This window comes from Cyprinus carpio, chromosome B4 (assembly GCF_018340385.1).
Source record: "Cyprinus carpio isolate SPL01 chromosome B4, ASM1834038v1, whole genome shotgun sequence".
NCBI classification, from domain to species: Eukaryota; Metazoa; Chordata; class Actinopteri; order Cypriniformes; family Cyprinidae; genus Cyprinus; species Cyprinus carpio.
The window spans coordinates 16778108-16800028 of NC_056600.1; the positions used below are offsets into that span (position 1 = coordinate 16778108).

Below are 21921 nucleotides of genomic sequence, written 5' to 3' on the forward strand. Positions count from 1 at the left end.
CAGTATATTGAACAGGGCATGAAAAGAAACAACATTATAAAAGTCCAAACAACAACAAAATAACAAATATTTGCTTTGTTGTTGTTGTTTTTATTTTTATTACTATAAGTTCTAATATTTCAAGCAAATCTACTCATTTGCAGATATACTATCATTTTTAAAGAAGAGCAGGTAAGTTTTAATGTTCTAGCTCAAAGAAGCCTACAAAAAGGTTTTTGTGATTCGGTCCCATTTACCTTCTTCCCAGCATGCACTGGAGCATGAATAATTAATATGGCTGCATTGTTTGATCACTTGCCGCTTTTATTTACACTGTTGTTGATTTAGTTGCCATGTTAAGTTTACATTCCCCTTGTCAGTTTGATTACTGTCACCCTTGTTGTGTTTCACGCATTAAGTCTTGAGGCCTGATTGTAGTAGATTTAAGTTATTGTTTTGTATTTGTGTGTGTGTGTGTGTGTGTGTGTGTGTGTGTGTGTGTGTGTGTGTGTGTGTGTGTGTGTGTGTTTGATGAGTGTTTATGTCTGTTGTTAATAGCTTAACTCTGTAAACCCTGACATACAAATAAATATTAGTCAGAAAGATCAAATACTTTGAAATGGAACAGTTTATTGAATCTTTGCATGTTTATTAAAAATTTCATAATGTGTGTTTTGTATCATATTTGATATATCAGGATTTTATGGTCATGCACTCAAGAGGTAAAAATAAACATTCATTAATCCAATCATTTTTATTCAGAGGCCCAAACTGAGCAATTATTGTGTTTTTATTGCCAAAAAGTATAATGAAATGTAATGCAATAAAAAGATGAAGAGATATACCAGAAAGCCTGATGTATCATATTTGATACATTCATTGTAACATGATTGTTTTTTTTTATATATATAGTTCATTTATGTAAGCAAAATACAGTAAACTGTGACATATTATACCCAAAAATTCTTCATACAGTGGACTACCAGTAAAACTGATAAAATACACTTTGACCTGACCATGTGTTGCTTAAGTGTTTTTTTTTCTATTATTACTAATGCCACCTTTTTACACCACAGACTGAACAAAATTAAACATTGCTTAGTAATTGGTCGACCTAAATTGGTATATTCTAATTGTCGTGCACTTAAATTTAACAGCTGAGAGCTATTCAGCCTAATTCATTACATACCTTTCCATCAAAGCTATCTGACATTATCAAGATGAATTTGTTCTGACACAGTTTAACTCAGAGTTCTTGTCATATTTTATTACCATTTTCTAAACTATAGCAAATGAACCGTGATAATGTGAGAAATGTTGAAGGTGTCTGAATAAATTTTGGATTGACTGTGTAGGATAAACCCTCTAAAAATAAACTGAATAGCTCCCATTCATCCTGAGAGTCTGTTTATAACTGGACACAGGCCAGAAGAGCAAAGCAGCAGTTCATTGGCACCAAGAGATGCTCGCCTGCATCATTCATGCCCTTTACTCCCCGCCTCGACACGTGGACGCGCCTGCATGCACGCGAACAGGAAGCAGCGCGCGCCCGTGAACTGGGGAACGGATCGCGACGCGTTTAAAGTTACGGACCTTTTTTCATCCCTTTGAAGGGATTTACGGTGAAATAACGGGGGCGAACGGAGCAGTCTTGATCAAACGAGGCAAGAGCCAGACCTTATCCCCTGTCTCTTGATTTCCAACACGCTCTTTTGCGCTCGGTTCTTGGTTTTCTTGTCTAAAGAAGGGCGTGTGGTTTTCCGGGGAGAGAGCTGGTGCATGTTGATTTAAACGGCTCGGATCGTCGCGAGGATGGGCTGCACGTTGAGCACGGAGGACAAGGCGGCGGTGGAGAGGAGTAAAATGATCGACAGAAACCTGAGAGATGACGGAGAGAAAGCGGCCAGAGAGGTCAAACTCCTGCTGCTCGGTAAGAAACAATTCAACATGTAGATATGAGAAACCCAATCTGTCCCGTTTATTTGTTATAACTGCATTACACAGTCACTAAAACTGTATTACGCTGTAGTTACCGTTAAAAAAGTGACGGGAAGTTTGACGGTTACTCTTCTGATGTCCACCCTTTAGCCTACTCAACCCGTTAGCTTTTACAGTTATAGCATATATATATATATATATATATATATATATATATATATATATATATATATATATAGTTTTATTATGTTTATATTGCTTTATATGTTTTATAACCGTCGAAATAGTCAACGTTTTATTTGTTCAGAATTATTATAAATGATTAATAACAGAACATTTGGACTGAAGGAGTTATTGATCGTCCCAAACAGGCTAAAAGGCCACAAAGTAACAGAGCTGTCATAGAAAACTGTCGCAGTGCACTCAAAACAAATCTATACACACACTATGCGATGCACTGGAAGCTAAAAGGAGGGCTTTAAATGGGCGGAAATGCATTTTTTGAAGGGTCCTTTGGTAATGAGCTGATGGTTTTATATGTGGGAGGGCTCTGACAGTGGCGACCTGTTGCTTCATTCTGCTCTTATTGTGAAATGATGGTAGATTTCATCATGATGTCTCATGCAGTTGAGCATATGAGAGTTTCCTGAAATGTCACGTGTGTTTAAATCAGCACACGTAAACATGTGATAGATTAAATAAACGTTTGAGGTTAACGGGATCTATCATGGTGCGTGATAGATGAAGGCAAGTCTTGTGTTTAAATGGGGTGTATTTGTGGGTGACTTCTGGACTGCTGTAGGAAACCCTAATCCATTCCCAAAACTAACCAGTCCCTTTAAAATCCAACGAATCCCAAACTCTACCCAGAACTATCCAACTCTAGCCTATGAATCAACAATAAAGACTGTGAGAGACTTTTAAGCCAGTTAGAAATCTTCCATCTTGGGCCAGTATTTTGATCACATAAATTATATAATCAGCTAACACAAATCATTTTCCCATTTTCCATTTATTAGGGTTAAAAGTATTAAATAGCTGTATGGTTTATGACAGTCAGGCTAGCGTAATAGAAACAATTGAATTAAATGAAACATTTATCTGTTTTCATCTATTAGTACAATACACATAATTCAGCCAATAGCAGTGTGATGTATTCGAGGGCTACAAGATAATAGTTGCCATTCTTGAGTGAACGTGAAAAGGCAAAAAAGATGGCTAGATATCATTCTGACGCCAGACAACAGAAACATCATTTGCGTTTCTCACAGTGTGTGTGTCTGTTGCATTAACCTGTAATTTTATGTTCAAGCCGTCCTGTCTGAAGTCATCCTGACCTCAGTACACACTGCTTCCACAGAGATGTTAGCGAGATGGTATCTCAGATGCTGTCACTCGTCTCCAGGCAACACGCAGACGCACACAGACACACAAACTCAATGTGTTCAAATTACCCATAACAGTGGCACCAATGGAGTCTGGTCAAAGGAAGGAACCAACACACACACACACACACTCAGAGCATTAAATATGGATTGCCTCTTTGGTTTGCTGAAATGACCAGCGCATGGAGGGTTTGGTGACTTCATGTGTTTGTCTAAAACACAGCCGTACCAGGCACTGGGTCGTAGTGAAGCCTGTGAATATCTCACTAGGGTTCGTTGACACCTGACGTGGTTTAGCAGCTAGAACACTAACACGATGAAGCAATCGCTCAACGTGCCGAATGTTCGGCACGTAATATGCTGTAATATGAGCATTTCAATAAGCGGTTCAACTGTGATAAGATCCAATAATATTTTTAATCTAATCCATTTGGAAAAAAGAGCCGTTTTATATTTTCCATGCATAGCAAGATATGAGATTTTTTGGCCGGTAATCTTGTAGATTTATATGAAAGTAATTCATCATGCATACATAGCACATTTGCGCAAGATTTGCTGTGAAGCGAATATGATTTTCTTTTAGTGTCAATTCTCATATCTAAATAAGATGGTCAATGGTTAATATGTTGTTGATTATGTAGCTCTTTGGAATATTTGATTCTGATTGGTCAGTGTTTGCATTCTTTGGTGGAATGTTGTAAATATTAAAAATAGCTAAAATGTAGTTAAATTGGTAACACTTTAGTATAGGGACCAAATCTCACTATTAACTACAGTAGTTGCTTATTAGCATGCCTATTATTAACATATTAGCTGTTAATTAGTACTTATAAAGCACATATTCAGCATGACCATATTCTACATCCCTGAGCAACGGTTTGTTAATAGTGAGAATTGGACCTTAAAATAAAGCGTTAAATTATTACTAATATATATATATATATATATATATATATATATATATATATATATATATATATATATATATAATATATATATATATATATATATATAAAAATGTAATGAGCATGGTAACACATTTTTAGTGGGTTATCACAAAATTATATAATCTGGTGATTAGTAATGATCAGTTTATTTAGACAATTTTTTCTCAAAATATACTCAGAATAGTTGAAAACAAAAGCACATTATCCTATTTAAAAAACAGAGTTAGTCCATTAACAAGGCTGGATTGTTTACAGAAAATTCTAATTACAGTTCATAAGCCAAGTGAGTACAGCTTTTGGCAGATGAGTTTGGCTGAAAATATCAAATTAGCCAAATGCTGACCGATGAATTTTTTTGGCTGATATGTATCAGTCTATCACCGGTCTCTAGTGATTTTTTTTCCAGTTGGTGTTTGGGTTGGTTTTCATTAGATGTTGTTTTTGCAGCTTTTGGCAGGAAATGGCTAGTGTTTGTGCACCATAGAGATCGGGGTGTGGTGTGTTACGGATCATAACCTGAAGCTCGTGTGTGAAACCCAACTGATTGCTGGACAGCTGGTCTCAGCGGAGGTGTGTGTGTGGTGTTTGGAGCTACGGGGGTGAAAACAAACTGACTGGGCCTAATGTAGCAGCACTAATGTCTGTAAACCATGTAAACCTCAGACCATCTCTCTCTTGATCACTTACACACACACACACACACACACACACACACACACACACACACACACACTGCAGTGATGCATCACTCTACCCTTAAATATCTCCTTTAATGAAAAACTCAAGGAAGAGCCTATCAGTCATTGAAAAGCTTTTTTTTTTAATTTGGTAATTTTGCAAAGTTAGTGTATGGTGTTATTATCTGTTATAGAGTAGTTATATGTGTGGTATACATCTTTTTTGGGGCGTCACAGTTTGAGGGATTTTAAGAGGCTTTGATGTGCATACCGTTCAAATTCCAATGATGTCATCGGAGGGAAAGTTCAGAGGTCAGTTCAATAAATTAATGTCACAAAGCACGTCAACACTACAACATATGAGTGTTTTGCACTTGTGCACTATTGAAATGCTTTTTAAAGTCAGCATAGAATCAAAATTGACCCTACGTTTACTTTATTTGTTCCTTCAAACACAAAAGGAAATGTTTTAAAAGAATGTCAGTGACAGACAGCCTCGGTAACCATTTAATTCTGCATTTTTTTTTTTTTTTTTTTTCAAAAAAATGAAAGTGAATGATGACTATCATTCTTTCTGCCTGACATTTCATTTTGTGTTCACTTTTTCTGAACTCTGAAAATAATTTCTTATTTGGCTGATGCTATTTTGTAAAAGCATGTTCATTTGTTTGAGCATTGTGCACTGATTGACACCTAATTGATGGTGTGATTGATTGCACCTAACATGATTAATTACAGAAAACTGTGATTAGTTATGTCAGAGTTTTAGTTGATTTACTTCCCATTTAGGCATTCTAAGCTACTGTAATGCAGTCTTTGTAAAATCACTTTTAAGTACATTTTTTATCGTTGAAAAAAGCCAAAGTATTCCTGTGAGCGCCAGCTGTTTGATGAGTCAGTGTGTTTTATGAGATGTGAATTCAATAGAAGATGTTTTGGGAATACCAAATGAGATTGTTAATCCTCATTAGGTGTTTACGTGCTCAAATTAGTGTGCGCATCATGATTTTATTGAGCTCCAAAAGAACAAACTGTTCATCTCGGGTCATCTAAGAAACTCTTTGTCTCAGAAATGCGTGTGTATGCGTCTGCGTAGCTCGCTGCCGTTCTCCTGGATGGGTAGATTTATAAGTCCCTCTGGGCTACAGGCCTCTGTGGTGAGACATAATTAAAATAATGTGTCCTCTCTATCACTGTTCTCTTCCTTCTGAAGGAGTCTCTCCAATTACAGGCATCTGCTCATCTACGTCCCTGCCGGGTCAAATGTTTACATTGAGCTGTTACCGAAAGTAACAGAGTAGCTACATTAGAGTGTGCTTTGGGATTTAAAGGAGAAGTGTCACTTTTTTCCCCTTTAAATATAATTATTTTTATCCAAGTCAGCTGTTTGTAGGTTGACTTGTAAAGAATGTAAACACCATGGCTCTGTGGTGGTTTCAAAATATCGCTCTGTTTGTTTAAGCAGTAAACTTATGATTTAACCAATGGTGTGAGTTTGGGGCAGAGCTACCAATGGTAGACGAGGTGCTGGTCAGAATTTTGTTCTATTGGCCTGCCAGTGTTTTCACAAATGCTAAATTAAGAATTGCTGAATTAAGAGAGTTCCATCAATCTACCCAAAATGTAAAAAAACATCTTGTTAATTTTTGCAATTCTGTTTTATTACACAGGCCATTTTTAGAAAAATTGCCAGTGAAAATTCTGGCTTGAAATGCTAACAGATCTCACCTGCAAAAACAAGATGTGAAAACGTATCTTCATGTAAGGTTCTTTAGAAGGGCTTGAAGTGTGTAATGTAATACGGAGCGTGTGTTTGCTGTAATCTAATAAGACCGGGCAGTGCGACAAAGCATTGCATTAGAGTTGTCACATGTGTCAGTGTGTTGAGACACGTTGGAGTTGTGTTTCACTGATAGGGCAGTGATGCAAGTCTGTTATCGATTGCTAACTGTACAAAAATGGGGAGAGGGATCCTGGGAGGTCCAGAAAGAAGTAGTCATTATGTCAGCGGTTCCCCCTCAAAATGAATATTCTGTCATCATTTACTCACCCTCATGTTGTTCCAAACCTGTATGAGTTTCTTTCTTATGATGCACACTAAACAAGATATTGTGATGAATGCTGGTAACCAAACAGTTGCTGGTAGCCATTGACTTCTATAGTATGGAAATCCAACAGCAACTGTTTGGTTACCAGCATTCTTCAAAATATCTTGTTTTGTGTTCAACATAAGACATTTAGGCCTATACAGGTTTTAAAAAACAAGAAGGTGAATTTTTATTTAAGGAATGTATGTGGATGGAATATGGCGATTGTGAAGCGTGACAAACTCGAGGCCCACACTACTATCAGTTATTAAGATTATGCTATTCATAAAATATTTGATTAGTAGACTAATCAAAGGAAAAATACTCTGAGTGGCTTACATAATCACATGAAAAGAACAGATGTACTTTAATGATGCTTGAAGTGAAATGCAGTGTATGCATAATAAAGAAAGAGAAGAAAAGAGAATATTTTTCTTCATACAAAAGGCGGCAAACAAGCATAACAAGGTGTGTTCCTTTGTTGTTGTTCTAAATAAAACCATAAAATCCAGTCTTAATCATTACATACACATATCTTAATCATTTGCACATATTAAGCATTAAGCATGCCTATTATTAACTTATTGGGTTTTTATTAGTACTTATAAAGCAGATATTCTACATGATCATATTCAACATCCCTAATCCTACCCAATACCTAAATGTAACAACTACCTTACTAACTATTAATAAACAGCAAATTAGGAGGTTTTTTTTTAGGCAAAAGTTGTAGCTAATGGTTTGTTAATAGTGTAAATTGGACCCTAAAATGAATTGTGACCAAAATGAATTGTTACTTTATTTTATACATTGGCAAATCACATTTTTTTAAATCTTAAAAGCAAAGCATTCCAGGTGCTTCGGGGTGAGCGGTGCCAGTGGTTCAAATTAAGGTGATCATGAGATTTGCCTCCAAATGTAGGAAATAGACGCACTATTGTAATTTTGGAAATGTCAGAAATAATAAATCTTAAAAAGTTGAAGGTATTTGCAAGTCTGCTGATTTGTCTATTATAGAATCAGACATAAAATTACTATATTATAAATAAAATCAATGGCTTTTTGAATGCTTTTTACAAAACAAGTAATTTCCACGGCAATGTAAATGTATTCATTTTTATTTATTAAGATATATGCATTCTTGAATGGGATCTAACTGACCAAAAATTGCATTGTGGACACTCTTTAATTCAAAATAATGTCTTATTTTGTTTCTTTAATTTTGGAGTGAACTATAACCTAAAAATTTCTCTGTGAGACACTCTAAAGAAGGAAACGGTTCATCCAAGGCAGTTCCAGCATTTGTTGACATTTGTTTATCACACCTCAGCAGGTTTGCTCACAGTGTCCCGACAACTTCTACTTAATTTGTAAGTTTACAAGGTGTTCAAGTGTGTCGTGGTGGGTGTTCGCTTGGGAGGAACTGCTTGGTTCGTTCAGTCCCCCAAAGGAAGCAATGAATTATCAGCCGGGCAGATTAATCGGCTGATATTTGCACGCTTTATGCGCACAATCAGCAGGAAGCCAAGAGCAAGTTACTATGACAAACAGGGATTATCATGCATTACTGGAAACGCATGCATATGAGCGATACACTGCAGAGTTGCATTTCGCTGGCATGCGCCCATCAGGTCTCTGAGCCCTCTTTGGCAGCATGTCCTCAGAAACAGGGCCGGTTGCTATGGCAGTGTGATGAGAGTTCAGACTCGAGCATGCGCGTGTGCAGATGCATGCGTTTGCGTGTGCGATGACGTGTCAAATGGACAAAAGCTAGATGAGTGTAATTGTGCCACGGCTCACAGCTCCTCCGCAGTTCATTTTCACGAATAGAAACTGGCTCGCACCTTGTTCCTCTAGTGGCACGTTTCTGTGTGTGTGTCCGTTGCTTTATTAAGATCTCTCCCAGGTTGCTTTAGCCCTGGAGGGCTGTTTCCAGCACTGCTCTTAACACAGTTTCTTGTTATAAAAACATACACCTCTATTTTCCGATTCAGTGGTTTAATATTCCTCCACAGCCTGTCGGAATTCTTCCGTTACAGGTGTAATAATGTTTTAGCTTTTAAAAACAGTTGGATATAAATTAAATGTCTGTTTTGTTTTCTATGGCAGGAGCTGATTTTACACGCAGATAACAGGGTGTGTTTTAACCCTCATTTTTTCCTATTTTTTCCATCTAATAATTTATTCAAAAAAAACAATACAAATTTTTTTTATTGAGTTGTTACAGTATACTAAAAGTAAAACTACTAATTGAAATAGAGCTTAACTAAAATAAAATATAAAATGTTTTCTTGGCTGAACTGACATTATTTTAAGTTGATGCATTTAAACTTAAACTGAGATTAAAATTAATTCAAGCTATATCAAATTATTTACAAATTATATACATTTATAAATAAAAATATTAAATATTATACAATTAAAAGGACAAGTAGTACATAACTAGATACAATTTAAGTGAAAACTGAAAATATGAAACAAAATAAAAATGTAAATACTACAGTATAAATAATATTTTGTGTGTATTTGTCCAAAATATCAGATATCATACTGAAGAAAAGGGTCTGATTAAAAAGAAAACTTTCTTAAAAACGAAATTTTACTGAGTAGTTCAGCATACACTTATTTATTTATTTTTTATTATTATTATCTTTTTTTAATGTTTTCAATATTTTAAACACTGTATTCAGCAATATGTAAATTAATTTTATATGGGCTACCTTTGTGTATTGTGTTGTACTTGAACAATTACTGTCCACAAAGTGATGGTCTATTATTTGATTCTATTGTGCTGAAATGGCCAAACCATTTTTCCACAGTCTTGAGCCCTTAGAAGTTGATCGGTCACCATCCAATTACTTATGGTTTCCATTTTAACCCATAATAAGCTTATCAGATGCTGGTCTTTGATCAGGCACTAAGCCTTTGGCAAAGAGCTGTACACACTCTAATGAAAGTACCCTGACCATTTAAACTTGGTAACGTTTGAATAATACAAGCAAGAATATCAGAAAGGCATGTTGTGTGGTGAATTTCATCTGCTTAAAACCATTAAAAAGTCAATTTTGACAACAAAAATTTAACATTTTTGTACCGATGAATACATTTCCCATCAGCCATTGGTCAAACAAACAGATTGCCCCATCCCCATTTACAGAAATACATTCTTAAAAATAAAGGTTCTTTATTGGCATCTATGGTTGCATGAAGAACCTTTAACTGAACACTTTTTCTTCACACACACACACACACACACACACACACACACACACACACACACACACACACACACACACACACACAAATGGTTCTTTTAAGAACTGTTCACTCACAAAATGGTTATTCTTCTGTGACATCAATGCAGAAAAACCCTTTTGGAACCTTTATTTTTGAAGCGTTAAAAAACACAATCTGTTTGACAAGTGCATTTAACTCTGTAGGGTTTTTCTGTTCAGATAAAGACAGCACACACATAGCTAGGGAACGATATCCCAGTAGATAAGCTGGTTGGTTAAATTGGATTCTATAAGTGGAGCCATTATTGAACCAATCAATGCAGCAGTAGGAGCTGACAGAGTTTACCAGCAGTGCACATTTATAAACATACAAGGGACTGGACTAGTAGATGTGGTCCATTGATCTTATCTACTCAGCATTTTATTTATTCACCCTTATGTCTAGCCCTATGGCCTTCTTTCTTCACAAATGGAGATGTTTAGCACAATGTTCACGCTGCTCTTTTCCATACAATGAAAGTAGATGGGGACTGCGACTGTTCAACTCCATAAACATTCTTTGAAACGACTTCACGTAAGTTAGAAAGCCGTACACGCTCAGAATGACATGAAGGAGTAAATGTTGGAGAATTTTTATTTTTGGATAAACTATTCCTTCAACCACCACTCTGAGAAGTTAATGAAATATTCATAGGCAATAATGAAAGCATAAGAATGACTATGTACAACAACGTTCAGTGTCTTAGATCTTGTATTTTCAGGATCTTGTCTACATCGCTCTACAGGGTTTTAAAAATTCACACGGGGCTTCTCAACAACAAAGTACCGAACTGAAACTTTCAAAGGCTTTTGAATCTCTCTTTTTTCATTTTCTGTCTTGTGGGGCTCATACATTAACTCTTAAAATTCTTTATGTCTAGACACTTGCGCTACTTTTATTGTTTGTAGACAGATAAGCTAACTCTTGCACAACTGCTCTTTGACAGGTGCTGGGGAGTCTGGGAAGAGCACAATAGTCAAACAAATGAAGTAAGTTCTCTAATTAGTACTCTAATTACGCTTCAGTTTTATGCGGAATATGATTTATTGGTTACTCATATCTCTTTATATAGAATCATCCATGAGGCAGGCTACTCGGAGGAGGAGTGCAAACAGTACAAAGCTGTTGTCTACAGCAACACTATTCAGTCTATCATCGCCATAATTCGTGCCATGGGGCGACTCAAGATCGATTTCGGAGATGCAGCACGAGCGGTGAGTCACAGGATCGGTGGCCTGGTGCGCTTCATGTTGCCTACAGCCCACTTGTGTAGATTCACAGACACTATAAGAATGTGAATGAACGGGAGAAACTGTAACAGTCCATATAAAACGTTTATCCTACTCAATTGTGCGCTTACGATTTTTATGCACATTTTTAGAATTTATGGGCATCTTGGCATTTCCATCCAGTGTTTTTTTAATGCAAAATTCCAAAATAGGTGGATGGAAACATAGCTAATGGTAATTGAATGCATTGAAGAATTGAAATCTGCTGTTCTCTCTTTGTGTCTCAGGATGACGCGAGGCAGTTGTTTGTGTTGGCGGGCAGTGCTGAAGAGGGTTTCATGACAGCCGAGCTGGCTGGAGTGATAAAGCGTTTGTGGAAGGATGGAGGAGTGCAGGCCTGTTTCAGTCGATCCAGAGAGTACCAGCTCAATGATTCTGCAGCATAGTGGGTATCTTTGTCTTCCTCTACCCATTTAAATCCCCATTCTGTTTTCCTGTCTGCCGCATATGTCCTCTGCTTCACCTTACACCACATCCTAACCAAGTGTGAAGAGATAAAGTACTAAGCGATGAATCACCCCACAGGAAAAAGAAAAATCACAACCGAGATTTCGTTAATACTTCAATTGGTGAGCAAACTGAAACTTCAGCGTCTATGATAATGACCTAGTAATCTGTGTCTCTTCTAGAGTTTCAGAATGTATCACACACTAACACACCAAAGCCTGCAATCAGAAGTTGGATCTCAATATGATCTCAACTTATCTAAATATATTCTTTCAAAACCAAATTATAAGCTATACTATCCAAATATATCATCATTTTATATTATATGCATTATTTAAATCTTAAAATATGTCAACGGATGTCTCACTTGTAACGGTTTTTAAGTCTTCTAACCGATTTAAATGGATATTCTTACACAAAGTTGGCACTTAAATGAAACATAACTGAAAAACCTTCTTGTTGGCGATTTCCTCTTTGATTTTTTTTTTTGTCCAAGGTGACTTTAAAGACGGGCTTCATTGTTCTAGTAGTAAGAATCCCATTCATTTTCTCCATAGGGGAATTTATGTATTTTATGTTAACTTATAGACCCTTTTAGGGCTGATGTCACAATTAAGTCACAGCACTAGCTGGAGGCAAAACAAAGGGAAAACTGGAGGCGGCCAATTCAAACCAGCGGAGATTCGGCTACATAAGGAGCTTTAAATATAATCTTGTTGTGATGTTGGGCGCCAGAATCGACGTAATACATCCTCAAATTAGAAATTTTATCGCATACCTTCTGCCACTGCCAGACAAAAAACTGACGACAAAACGATAAAACGAGTGGACTGGACAGAAATGATCGCCCAAAAAAGCACACACTTATCAGAAAAGGTTCAATAAAGTATTGTCTTAAAAACTAAATAAAAAACACCATCCTGTCGTGTATGAAACAATGTCTGTGTGCATGTGTGTAAAACAACAAACTGACGATTTATATGTTTAATCATTAAATAACAATCACTCTCCCAGACAGTGAGTGACCTTACATATGCAGATAAAATCGGATTTTCTCCAGTCATAGTTAAAAAACAAGCTAACAAACTTCATAGCTAGCGTTAGTGAAGGGGTCTGCCTCCACCTAAGCTGTGTTTTTAAGATGTGATGTGTATTTTTTTGTTGATGATGTTTTTAAGATGTGTATACTCATTGCGGTCACACTTTCTTTTAAGGTCCAATTCTCGGTAACAATTAACTACAACTTTAGCCTCAATAAATTCCTAATTTGCTGCTTATTAATAGTTAGTAAGGTAGTTGTTAAGTGTAGGTATTGGTAGGATTAGGGAAGTAAAGGTTGCACTCTATTTTAACTGCTCCACCCACATTGAAATCTCATTGGTCCAAAATTCAACATATCAAGACTTGAAGTCCTCATTAGCTGTGTTTTTGATCACGTCACACAGTATTTTGCGCTCTGTGGAGCTGTTTCATGTTTCACCTAGTTGGGACGGAGATGAATAACCTCCTAACTTTTTGTTTTTGTCCTCTACAGCCATTCTTTATTTATCTTTCTTTATCTGTCTACCTCACATACCATCCTCCCTTCCTATCTCTCTCAGCCCGTTCACCTTTTTGAGTGCTCAGCCGTTCATTCCCCCTTCTGTTTTCTAGTTCCCTCCCCTTCTGTTTTTCTCGTTCAACGAACATCAGCCACTGCCAAAACAGCAAGTTCAAACAGCTTTATCCGGTAAACTGAGATCTCCTGTCTGACCGTATCCAGACTCTCACTGTTTGAGCCTTGAACGAGCTTGTCAATATTTGCCCTGCTGTAGCTGCCAGCTTCCTAGAACATGCCGTTACCCTCGACTCGGAAAACCCGTTACATGTTTACAATGTTGATTTCATGTGAGAAAAATACACAGAAGAAAGTGTGTCACATGCTACAGTTGAAGCATGCAAATATGTGTGGGTGCATGTTAAAGTTTCATGTTGCATCAAACCATTGCTAAAGATAAAGGGGTTAAAGATAGCAAGTACAGATAACAATTATGTAGTGTACTCAAAAATTCCTGTTTCTCTTAATCAAATAGTAATGCCAGTGCTGTTCTCGTACAACTGTGTGTGTGTTTGAGTAACCGTCTACTGTCTATTAGACACAGTTGACTATCACTGTGGCTAAACATGAATGTCCCCCCTCCTCACTGCCCTGCACTCACATTGCATTTTAACAGGCCTGAGCACGCTTACGTCATTACGATGCAAGTGCAAAAAAACAGGAAGAAAAGCATTCTTGCTCAGCACAGAGCCTCAGAGTCGTAATGGTAACTTTGTGGCTTATTATTTTGAGTGGTTTGGGGTGCTGTGACACGTGGTCCTGTCGCATGTGTAATATATGTTACTTAATTATTCTATCGCTTATGTCATGCAGAAAGACTTTCAAGATCTGTGGTTAGTGCTCACATTATATGTGACCCTGGACCAAAAAACCAGTCTTAAGTGTCAATTTTTCTAATTTATACATTTTACACACCATCTGAAGTCTGATTAATTAAGCTCTTGATTTATGTATGGTTTGTTAGGATAGGAATCTGGAATCTGAGGGTGCAAATCAAAAATGACTAATTACTAATAAAAAAAAATTACGTTTTGATATATTTATGGTAGGAAATTTACAAAATATCTTGGTGGAACATGATGCATGAATTGATGGCACTTTCCAGTATTAAAAATATTTACCTCTGCTGTTCTGTTCTCTCTACATTTTTTTTTGGGGGGGGGGGGGGTTCCAGGATTGCCTTCTCTTTTACAAATACATTTGAATGAGTTTTATAATTCATCTAAAATGAAGTGCCTTATAAGGTTTCCTTTTAGAAAGGCATTTGCTTCAGAAACATGTCTGTGGGTAAGTGGGTAGCTCGCTAGGTTGTGGAACAGAGCTGCTATGTAAATTTGTGTCTGTGTGGTCGATGTCTCATTTGTTTATTTGTGAGTGCATAATGGGGTTTGGCTTTTGTTTACGCCGTTACTAAGCATTACCAAATCGCGAGCTAAACTGTGGCCTGTCACACCATTTTAGTCAGGACAGTGAACATCATATGAAGTGGGCTGTTGGCAGACGTTACGGCACATTGTTTGTTTTTCAGGAAACGGCGCTGCTGACTGTTGTGCAATTGTTTGAGCGGCCTTGTGTGTGTGTGTATAAAAATCTGTTTTAGCAGGGGATCATCTCTGCCCAGGGTCTACCCCTGTTCCAGTCTCGTTAGAAACCCTGGCAGGACTTTTGGGCCAAGAGGTATACTTAAACCACAAACTTCATTTCATCAACTAACCCCTTCCTTCCTGTTATATCTCCACAGCTACCTGAATGATTTAGACAGAATATCGCAGGCCACCTACGTACCCACTCAACAGGATGTGTTGAGGACCCGAGTCAAAACCACAGGCATTGTCGAGACACACTTCACTTTCAAAGACCTCCACTTCAAGTGAGCACTTCAGGTTGCTTTATTCCAAAACTGCCAAAAATATATTCCTGGCTAATCTTATTTCAACCCAAAGTCTCAATAAAAATGTATTATATTTTGCACAAACATCAAGTGCATTTCATTAAGACACTTTCTGTTCTCCAATTCTCAATAGCTTCCAATAATGCAATAAAATATATATTTTTTTATTAAATTGAGAAAAAATAACTATTAAATATATACTACACAATATTTTATATACTTACAAATATTAAAAATGAGATTTGCATTTGTAGAATGTAATTGTACAATTATACATTATGGCAGTATTTGTTGTACTGAATTTATGCTGATTGTAATAAAAGATGATTTAATAAATATTACAGTAAAGGAAAATTGAGGAAAAAGATGTTTAATTCTCACTGAAATTCTAATACAAAAATCTTAAAGGAATAGCTCACCCAAAAATCTTATCATTATTTATGTCGTCATCCCAAACCTGTCTGAGTTACTTTTTTGTGTTGATGCTGATAATCAAACAGTTATTGGTCCCCATTGACTTCCATAGTATTTCTTTCTCTACTATGGAAGTCAACAGGGACCAACAACTTCTGTGTTCAACATAAGAAAGAAACGACATGAGGGATAGTAACTGATGACAAAAAAATTTAGGTGAACTAGCCTATTCCTTTAATGGTTCAAAAATCGATTTATTATTTTTCTTTTATATACACACACATATATGCACACACACACATATGTAAATAAATATGACCCCATAATGAAGTATGCATAGTATACATAATATGATATGCATTTGCTTCATAAAAGGAACTACTTCATTACATTTGTATTGAGTTTAGTTGTCAAATCTTGGTAGACTGTGCAAATACTGTGTGACTGCAATCATGTGCAAGAGTTATAGAAAAGAGAAGCAGAGAGAGAGACAAATAGAGAAGTGTCACTCTTGAACGGGTTTGCACTCTGATTCAGACAGGAAGAGGAAGTACATATCGTCAGTGTCTTTGCCCATTTTTAGCTATAGAACTTTCAGAGTTGAAAACTAATGTCCAACTCAATATCCGTGCATATGCTCTGTATTTGTATGGTTACTAGAGCATCACAACACCAAACTCTATTAAAAGCAATTGTGTGTGGAGTCCACACTATTTTTAGGGGGGCACACAGAATTGCAGTCTATGTAGCGATTACCACATCAATAATTTCAGAGGTTTCTTTTCAGCTAGTATGCCCCTTTATAATTTAGCAAGGCAGCTCACTAGTTTCGAACTGACTTACAGAAACTAGATAACCATTTTAAAATGTCATGTATTTCAGGATGTTTGACGTTGGGGGTCAAAGGTCGGAGAGGAAAAAATGGATCCACTGTTTTGAAGGTGTAACTGCCATCATCTTCTGCGTGGCACTGAGCGATTATGACCTGGTGCTGGCCGAAGATGAAGAGATGGTACGAAAAGACTTCCTGTTTTTTTTTTTTTTAAATACAGAATTACAATGTATACAGAAAATGTGACTCTGTATTGGATGAATGAGGGGTAAACTAAGCCTGACGAGAAAACCAATTCCTGCATTTATCATATAATCCATGTCAACGTCATATTGATCCAGTTTGAGTCCTACTTTATTAAGGGTTCGCAAACATGTTTTGATTGATTTAATGGTAAAGAGGGCCAAAGCACATCTCCACCCCCAGTCTATATTCCATAAATCAAGCTTTTGAACTCGATACAAAGCTCGGTATGCAGTCATTAAATGATCGCTGAGTAGACCGTGTATGTTATTGTGTAATATAATATGATGTTTAAAGGTGATTCTAAGTCAAGATGCTCTATCGACACCCACTTTCTAGTTCACTTAGTCCTTATTTCTTATGTTCCATCAACCAATTTCTTTTTCTGTAGAACCGAATGCATGAGAGCATGAAGCTGTTTGACAGCATCTGCAACAACAAGTGGTTCACGGACACATCTATCATCCTGTTCCTCAATAAGAAAGATCTGTTTGAGGAGAAAATCAAGAGGAGCCCACTCACCATCTGCTACCCAGAATACGCAGGTCAGACCCCGATACTGGATTACACACACACACACACACAATATATATAAATATATTGTTAGAATTCTAAACCTAAAAAGAAAAATTGCTGTTTTGATATTTTAGTATCATTGATATACTAATATAGTTTTTGTTAATATTTTGAATTAGATTTTTTGTCATTCTCTATTTAAATGTTAGTAATTTTGTTGTGTTTTGTAATTTTTACATTTTTTAATTTATTCATTTGTTGTTATTTTAACATTTTTAATTGTAATATTATTTCCACTTTTGTATTTTTTTTTGTATTTTATTATATATATATATATATATATATATATATATATATATATATATATATATATATATATATATATATATATATATATATATATATATATATATATATGCAGTGTTAAGAGGTTGATGGCCAGAGCAAAAATCCCAGCCTTATTCATTATAAGTGGAAAAGAAATTCTGTGTTCCTTTATACATTACATTGTTTCTGGTTATTTTATGTCACAGGAACAAGTGACATCACTTCCTCATATTGAACATATTTCCTGTCCATCTCACAGGGTCAAATACATATGAAGAGGCCGCTGCCTACATTCAGTGTCAGTTTGAAGATCTGAATAAGCGGAAAGATACCAAGGAGATCTACACTCACTTCACCTGCGCCACCGACACCAAGAATGTGCAGTTTGTCTTTGACGCAGTGACCGATGTCATCATCAAGAACAACCTGAAGGACTGCGGACTGTTCTAGAGGCTGGCCTGTATCTGGTGAGAATCAGCTTCCTTAATGTCATGTGTGCCATGATGGCATGCTGGCCACACAGTGCATGTTTATATGCTTAATAATCAATGTTCATATTGCGGATGAAGTCACATACTTGCCCTGGAGCCGTCACGGAATAAACATTACAAAACAAATGTGTGTTTAAAGGTCAGGTGTGTAGTTGATTCATTGTTCTGGTAAAGAATTAAAATTTTTTGGCGAACTGATTCTTCATGAGTTTAGGGCTGGACTACTTCCTAAGGGGGTAACAGCTTTTTAAATTATATACTTTTATCTAGCAAAGATGAATTCAGACGATAAAAGGGCCTGTGAATACATCTATTTTGTTAAAAAGATGTCTATTTCAAATAAGTGCTGTTCTTTTGATCGTTCTATTCATCAAAGAATCCAGAGGGGATAGCTAAAAAATAAATAAAATTTAAATTTATCAATGTTTTCAACATTGACAATAAAAAAAATAAATAAATAAATTTTTTCTTGGGAGCCAAATCAGCATATTAGAATTTCTGTAGGATCACGTGACTGTCTGAAGACTCGATAAATGGCTGCTGAAAATTTCAGCTTTGATAGAATTAATTACATTTTAAAATATGTTAAAACAGAAAACAGTTATTTGTAGATATTTACAGTTATTTCACAGTATTACTGTTTTTAGTGTTTTTTTTTTTTTTTTAATTCCAGCCTCAAAATCTTACCACTGACAAACTTTTGAATGGTAATGTATCTATAATCATAACATTATACTAATTCATTTAATTGAGTCAAAAACAGTGAGAGAAGCATTTAACTAAAGATTTTGCTCTTTAAAAAGATAAATGAATATGCCTGCCATGAATAATTATCACTGGTTCATGTCTGAACAGATCAATTCACGAACATGAATCAGACTACTCGATGCTTCTTTCTAGGAAAGCATGTTCGTTATTTCCTCAGTTGGCTTGGCTATAAAGTTCTGCATGCAATAAAAATGATAAAAGGTTTCAAATAATGTGTTTTGTCATCCTGAATCTGAATATTTTTGCTTTTGTTTATTGCAAAAATTTGTAAAAAAGATTCCACACTTCTTCACCTTCAAATCGTGTTAAATACTGTATTGCAATGGGTCTGAACTACAATAAAATTTGCAACAAGTAGTTTACTCTTAATGCCTTGTTTATTTGTTTAAGTCATGTTTAAGTAACTTTTTTTTTCTCCCCCCATTTTTAGGTGAAACTGAAGCCAGTTTTGATGTGCATTTTGCTGGAGAAAGATTGCAAGACCAAGTCTGGAGAAAATTGGTCTTGGACCAGTGCTGTACATTACGCCACTTTTGACAGCTTTATTTATGGTTTTGTCTCTGGAAATGTTAAAACGTAGCATTTAAAAATGAATTGTGTTGAATGTTCGTATAGTCGTTGCCGGCGCAGCCATGTCGTTTATTTTTCACCCTGACACAAGTTCGTTTCTTCTAAATGAGGGATTTCTTTTTATTTTGCTTTCTTGCATCAGAGGAGTTCCCCTTTACTTGTAAAATGTTACTCTTTTTTTTTTTTTTTGCCTTTGCGGTTGTTGCTATGGGGAGAGAGGAAGACTGTGCTTCTCAATCCGGTTTGTTGGTTCTCGTGCCTTCGCATGCGTTTCTGCCGTCTTTGTCCATTTGCTCGGGTTTGCCTGCTGAATATCTCTCCAACGTTAAAAAATTTCATACTGGATGTTACTAATCTGAGAGCACAAATCCTCATATGCATCGAAAGTGAGCGTGTGTGAGAGAGAGTGTGCGTGTATCTGTTTGCGTGTGTATGTGTATATATATATATATAATACACCAATGTAGTGAAAGCTAATGGTTAATACAGTGAGCGGTGGTCCAAACCTTCTGAGTCTCCATGGCAACAAGAGTAGACCAAACAGCCACTTCAGATGGAGATGAGTCCTGTTCAGCTGTCAGAGCTGAGACGCTCCGCACGCAGAACTTGGAATCTGTCTCTCAAGCACCTGTCATCAGACACTGGCCGCCATTTTAACGGCTTACTGCTTGGAGAATTACGCTTCACCAAGGAACACCATTGTGCGACGAAGGGACTGACAAGGGGTTCGCGATTTCACGAAGAAAATAAAACAATATGATAATGTCTGCAAACAGACGTTTGAGGCAAGCGATACTGTTGAGTGATTTTGAAGAAAACTGCCACCTCTGTCTGTGTGTTCTCCATATTGGGGGAACATTTGTACACTCATTTCCCTTATTTTGCTAATAAAAGGCATTTACTTCCTGAGTTGTATTTATGTAGTCCCTCTGCTCACCCCTGTCTTCTCACTGGCTTGAGAAAGAAATTCTAAAGTAGCTGCACGTGCATGATTTGTGGAGAAAGCAATCCGGAAATGTATTGGCAGATACAATATAAATACATTTCATTTTGTACCAAAATGTATTGTTAATAGTAACAGTTTAGTGTATTTTAAAATTTATTATTTTACCTAATATTTTTTGTGTTATACAATATTTTATGCTAATTAGAATAACATACTAATAGATTAGCCTCATGTTAACGTGAAATTCCACTGAAATCAATTGCATATCAAATCTCCTGAGTGGAATACGTTGTGCACCGTTTACAGGCAGAGGAATGCACACGCATGCGTCATGGTACTGTCGTGAACGCACGTTGAAGACTGACACGAAAGAGAAGAAATTTTTGAATCAAGTCATTATTTTTGTTTTCTTTGCGCACTATAAGTATTCTCGTAGATTCATAACATCACGGTTGAACCACTGATGTCACATGGATTATTTTAATGATGTCTTTACTACCTTTCTGGGCCTTGAACGGTTTAGTTGCGTTGCTGTCTGTGGAGGGTCAGAAAGCTCTCCGATTTCATCAAAATTAACTTAATTTGTGCTGAGAGGGTTTGGCGCCACAGTATCTTTGTTTCCAGGCAGAATGCTAAAGAACATAACACACATGTCTCCCGGAAATCCTGTATAATTCAACCAATCCGATGACAACTTCGACATTCCTGAAGTGTTTCCACTTTTGTGTGCCGTATGCATCAGACGTTCAGCCAGCGGTCCGATGGCGATGTCTGAGGCTGAGACTAGGATGTCAGTAATCAAAGACTAAACGGTTCACTCCTATTGCTTATGAACGGGAGAAACTGCAACATGCAATATGCCGAAATATGTCCCACCTTCTAAATGAAAGAGCCAATCACTGATTGGTAAAGTCATTGTGTCACTGGCAGCTGATCTGAAATATGTAATTCAATATTTGAGATTTCAGGATTCCCCCATTCATTGTCTTGGATGAGCTGCCCGGAGGCGTTGCAAATATGGCCGCAGAGTGAACAGAATTTCCTTGAAAGAGACTTTGATATAATGGCCTTCATATCCTCATCAGTCAACATAAAAATGTCATTCACAATTCACTCCACTTTGTAAAGTGTCTTCTCCGGTGAAATGGAGAATATAATATACAATGAAGCTTTATTTATCCTTTAGTAACTGACTGGATCATAAAAAAGTGGGTGTTCCAAAGAAAAATGGAGCCAGTTTTGAAGGAGAGTTTCCCAAATAGCTGTCTGGCTATTGGCTAACATTATGACTGGCTCACTGA

The 21921-nt window shown here is 36.5% G+C and overlaps 1 protein-coding gene and 1 long non-coding RNA gene across 2 annotated transcripts in view; one reads left to right on the top strand and one right to left on the bottom strand.

Moving 5' to 3' along the window:
* LOC122137040 overlaps positions 1-21921 on the bottom strand; it is a 32279-nt gene that overhangs the window by 892 nt on the left and 9466 nt on the right. The gene's annotated exons all lie outside the window — the stretch shown is intronic.
* LOC109061682 (guanine nucleotide-binding protein G(i) subunit alpha-1) lies at positions 1491-20583 on the top strand. The gene is made up of 9 exons (XM_019078779.2): positions 1491-1909; positions 11236-11278; positions 11362-11503; positions 11806-11963; positions 15364-15492; positions 16810-16939; positions 17394-17547; positions 18105-18312; positions 19535-20583. Exons 1-8 carry the CDS (start codon positions 1792-1794, stop codon positions 18293-18295), a joined length of 1065 nt encoding a protein of 354 aa, XP_018934324.2. The 5' UTR covers positions 1491-1791; the 3' UTR covers positions 18296-18312; positions 19535-20583.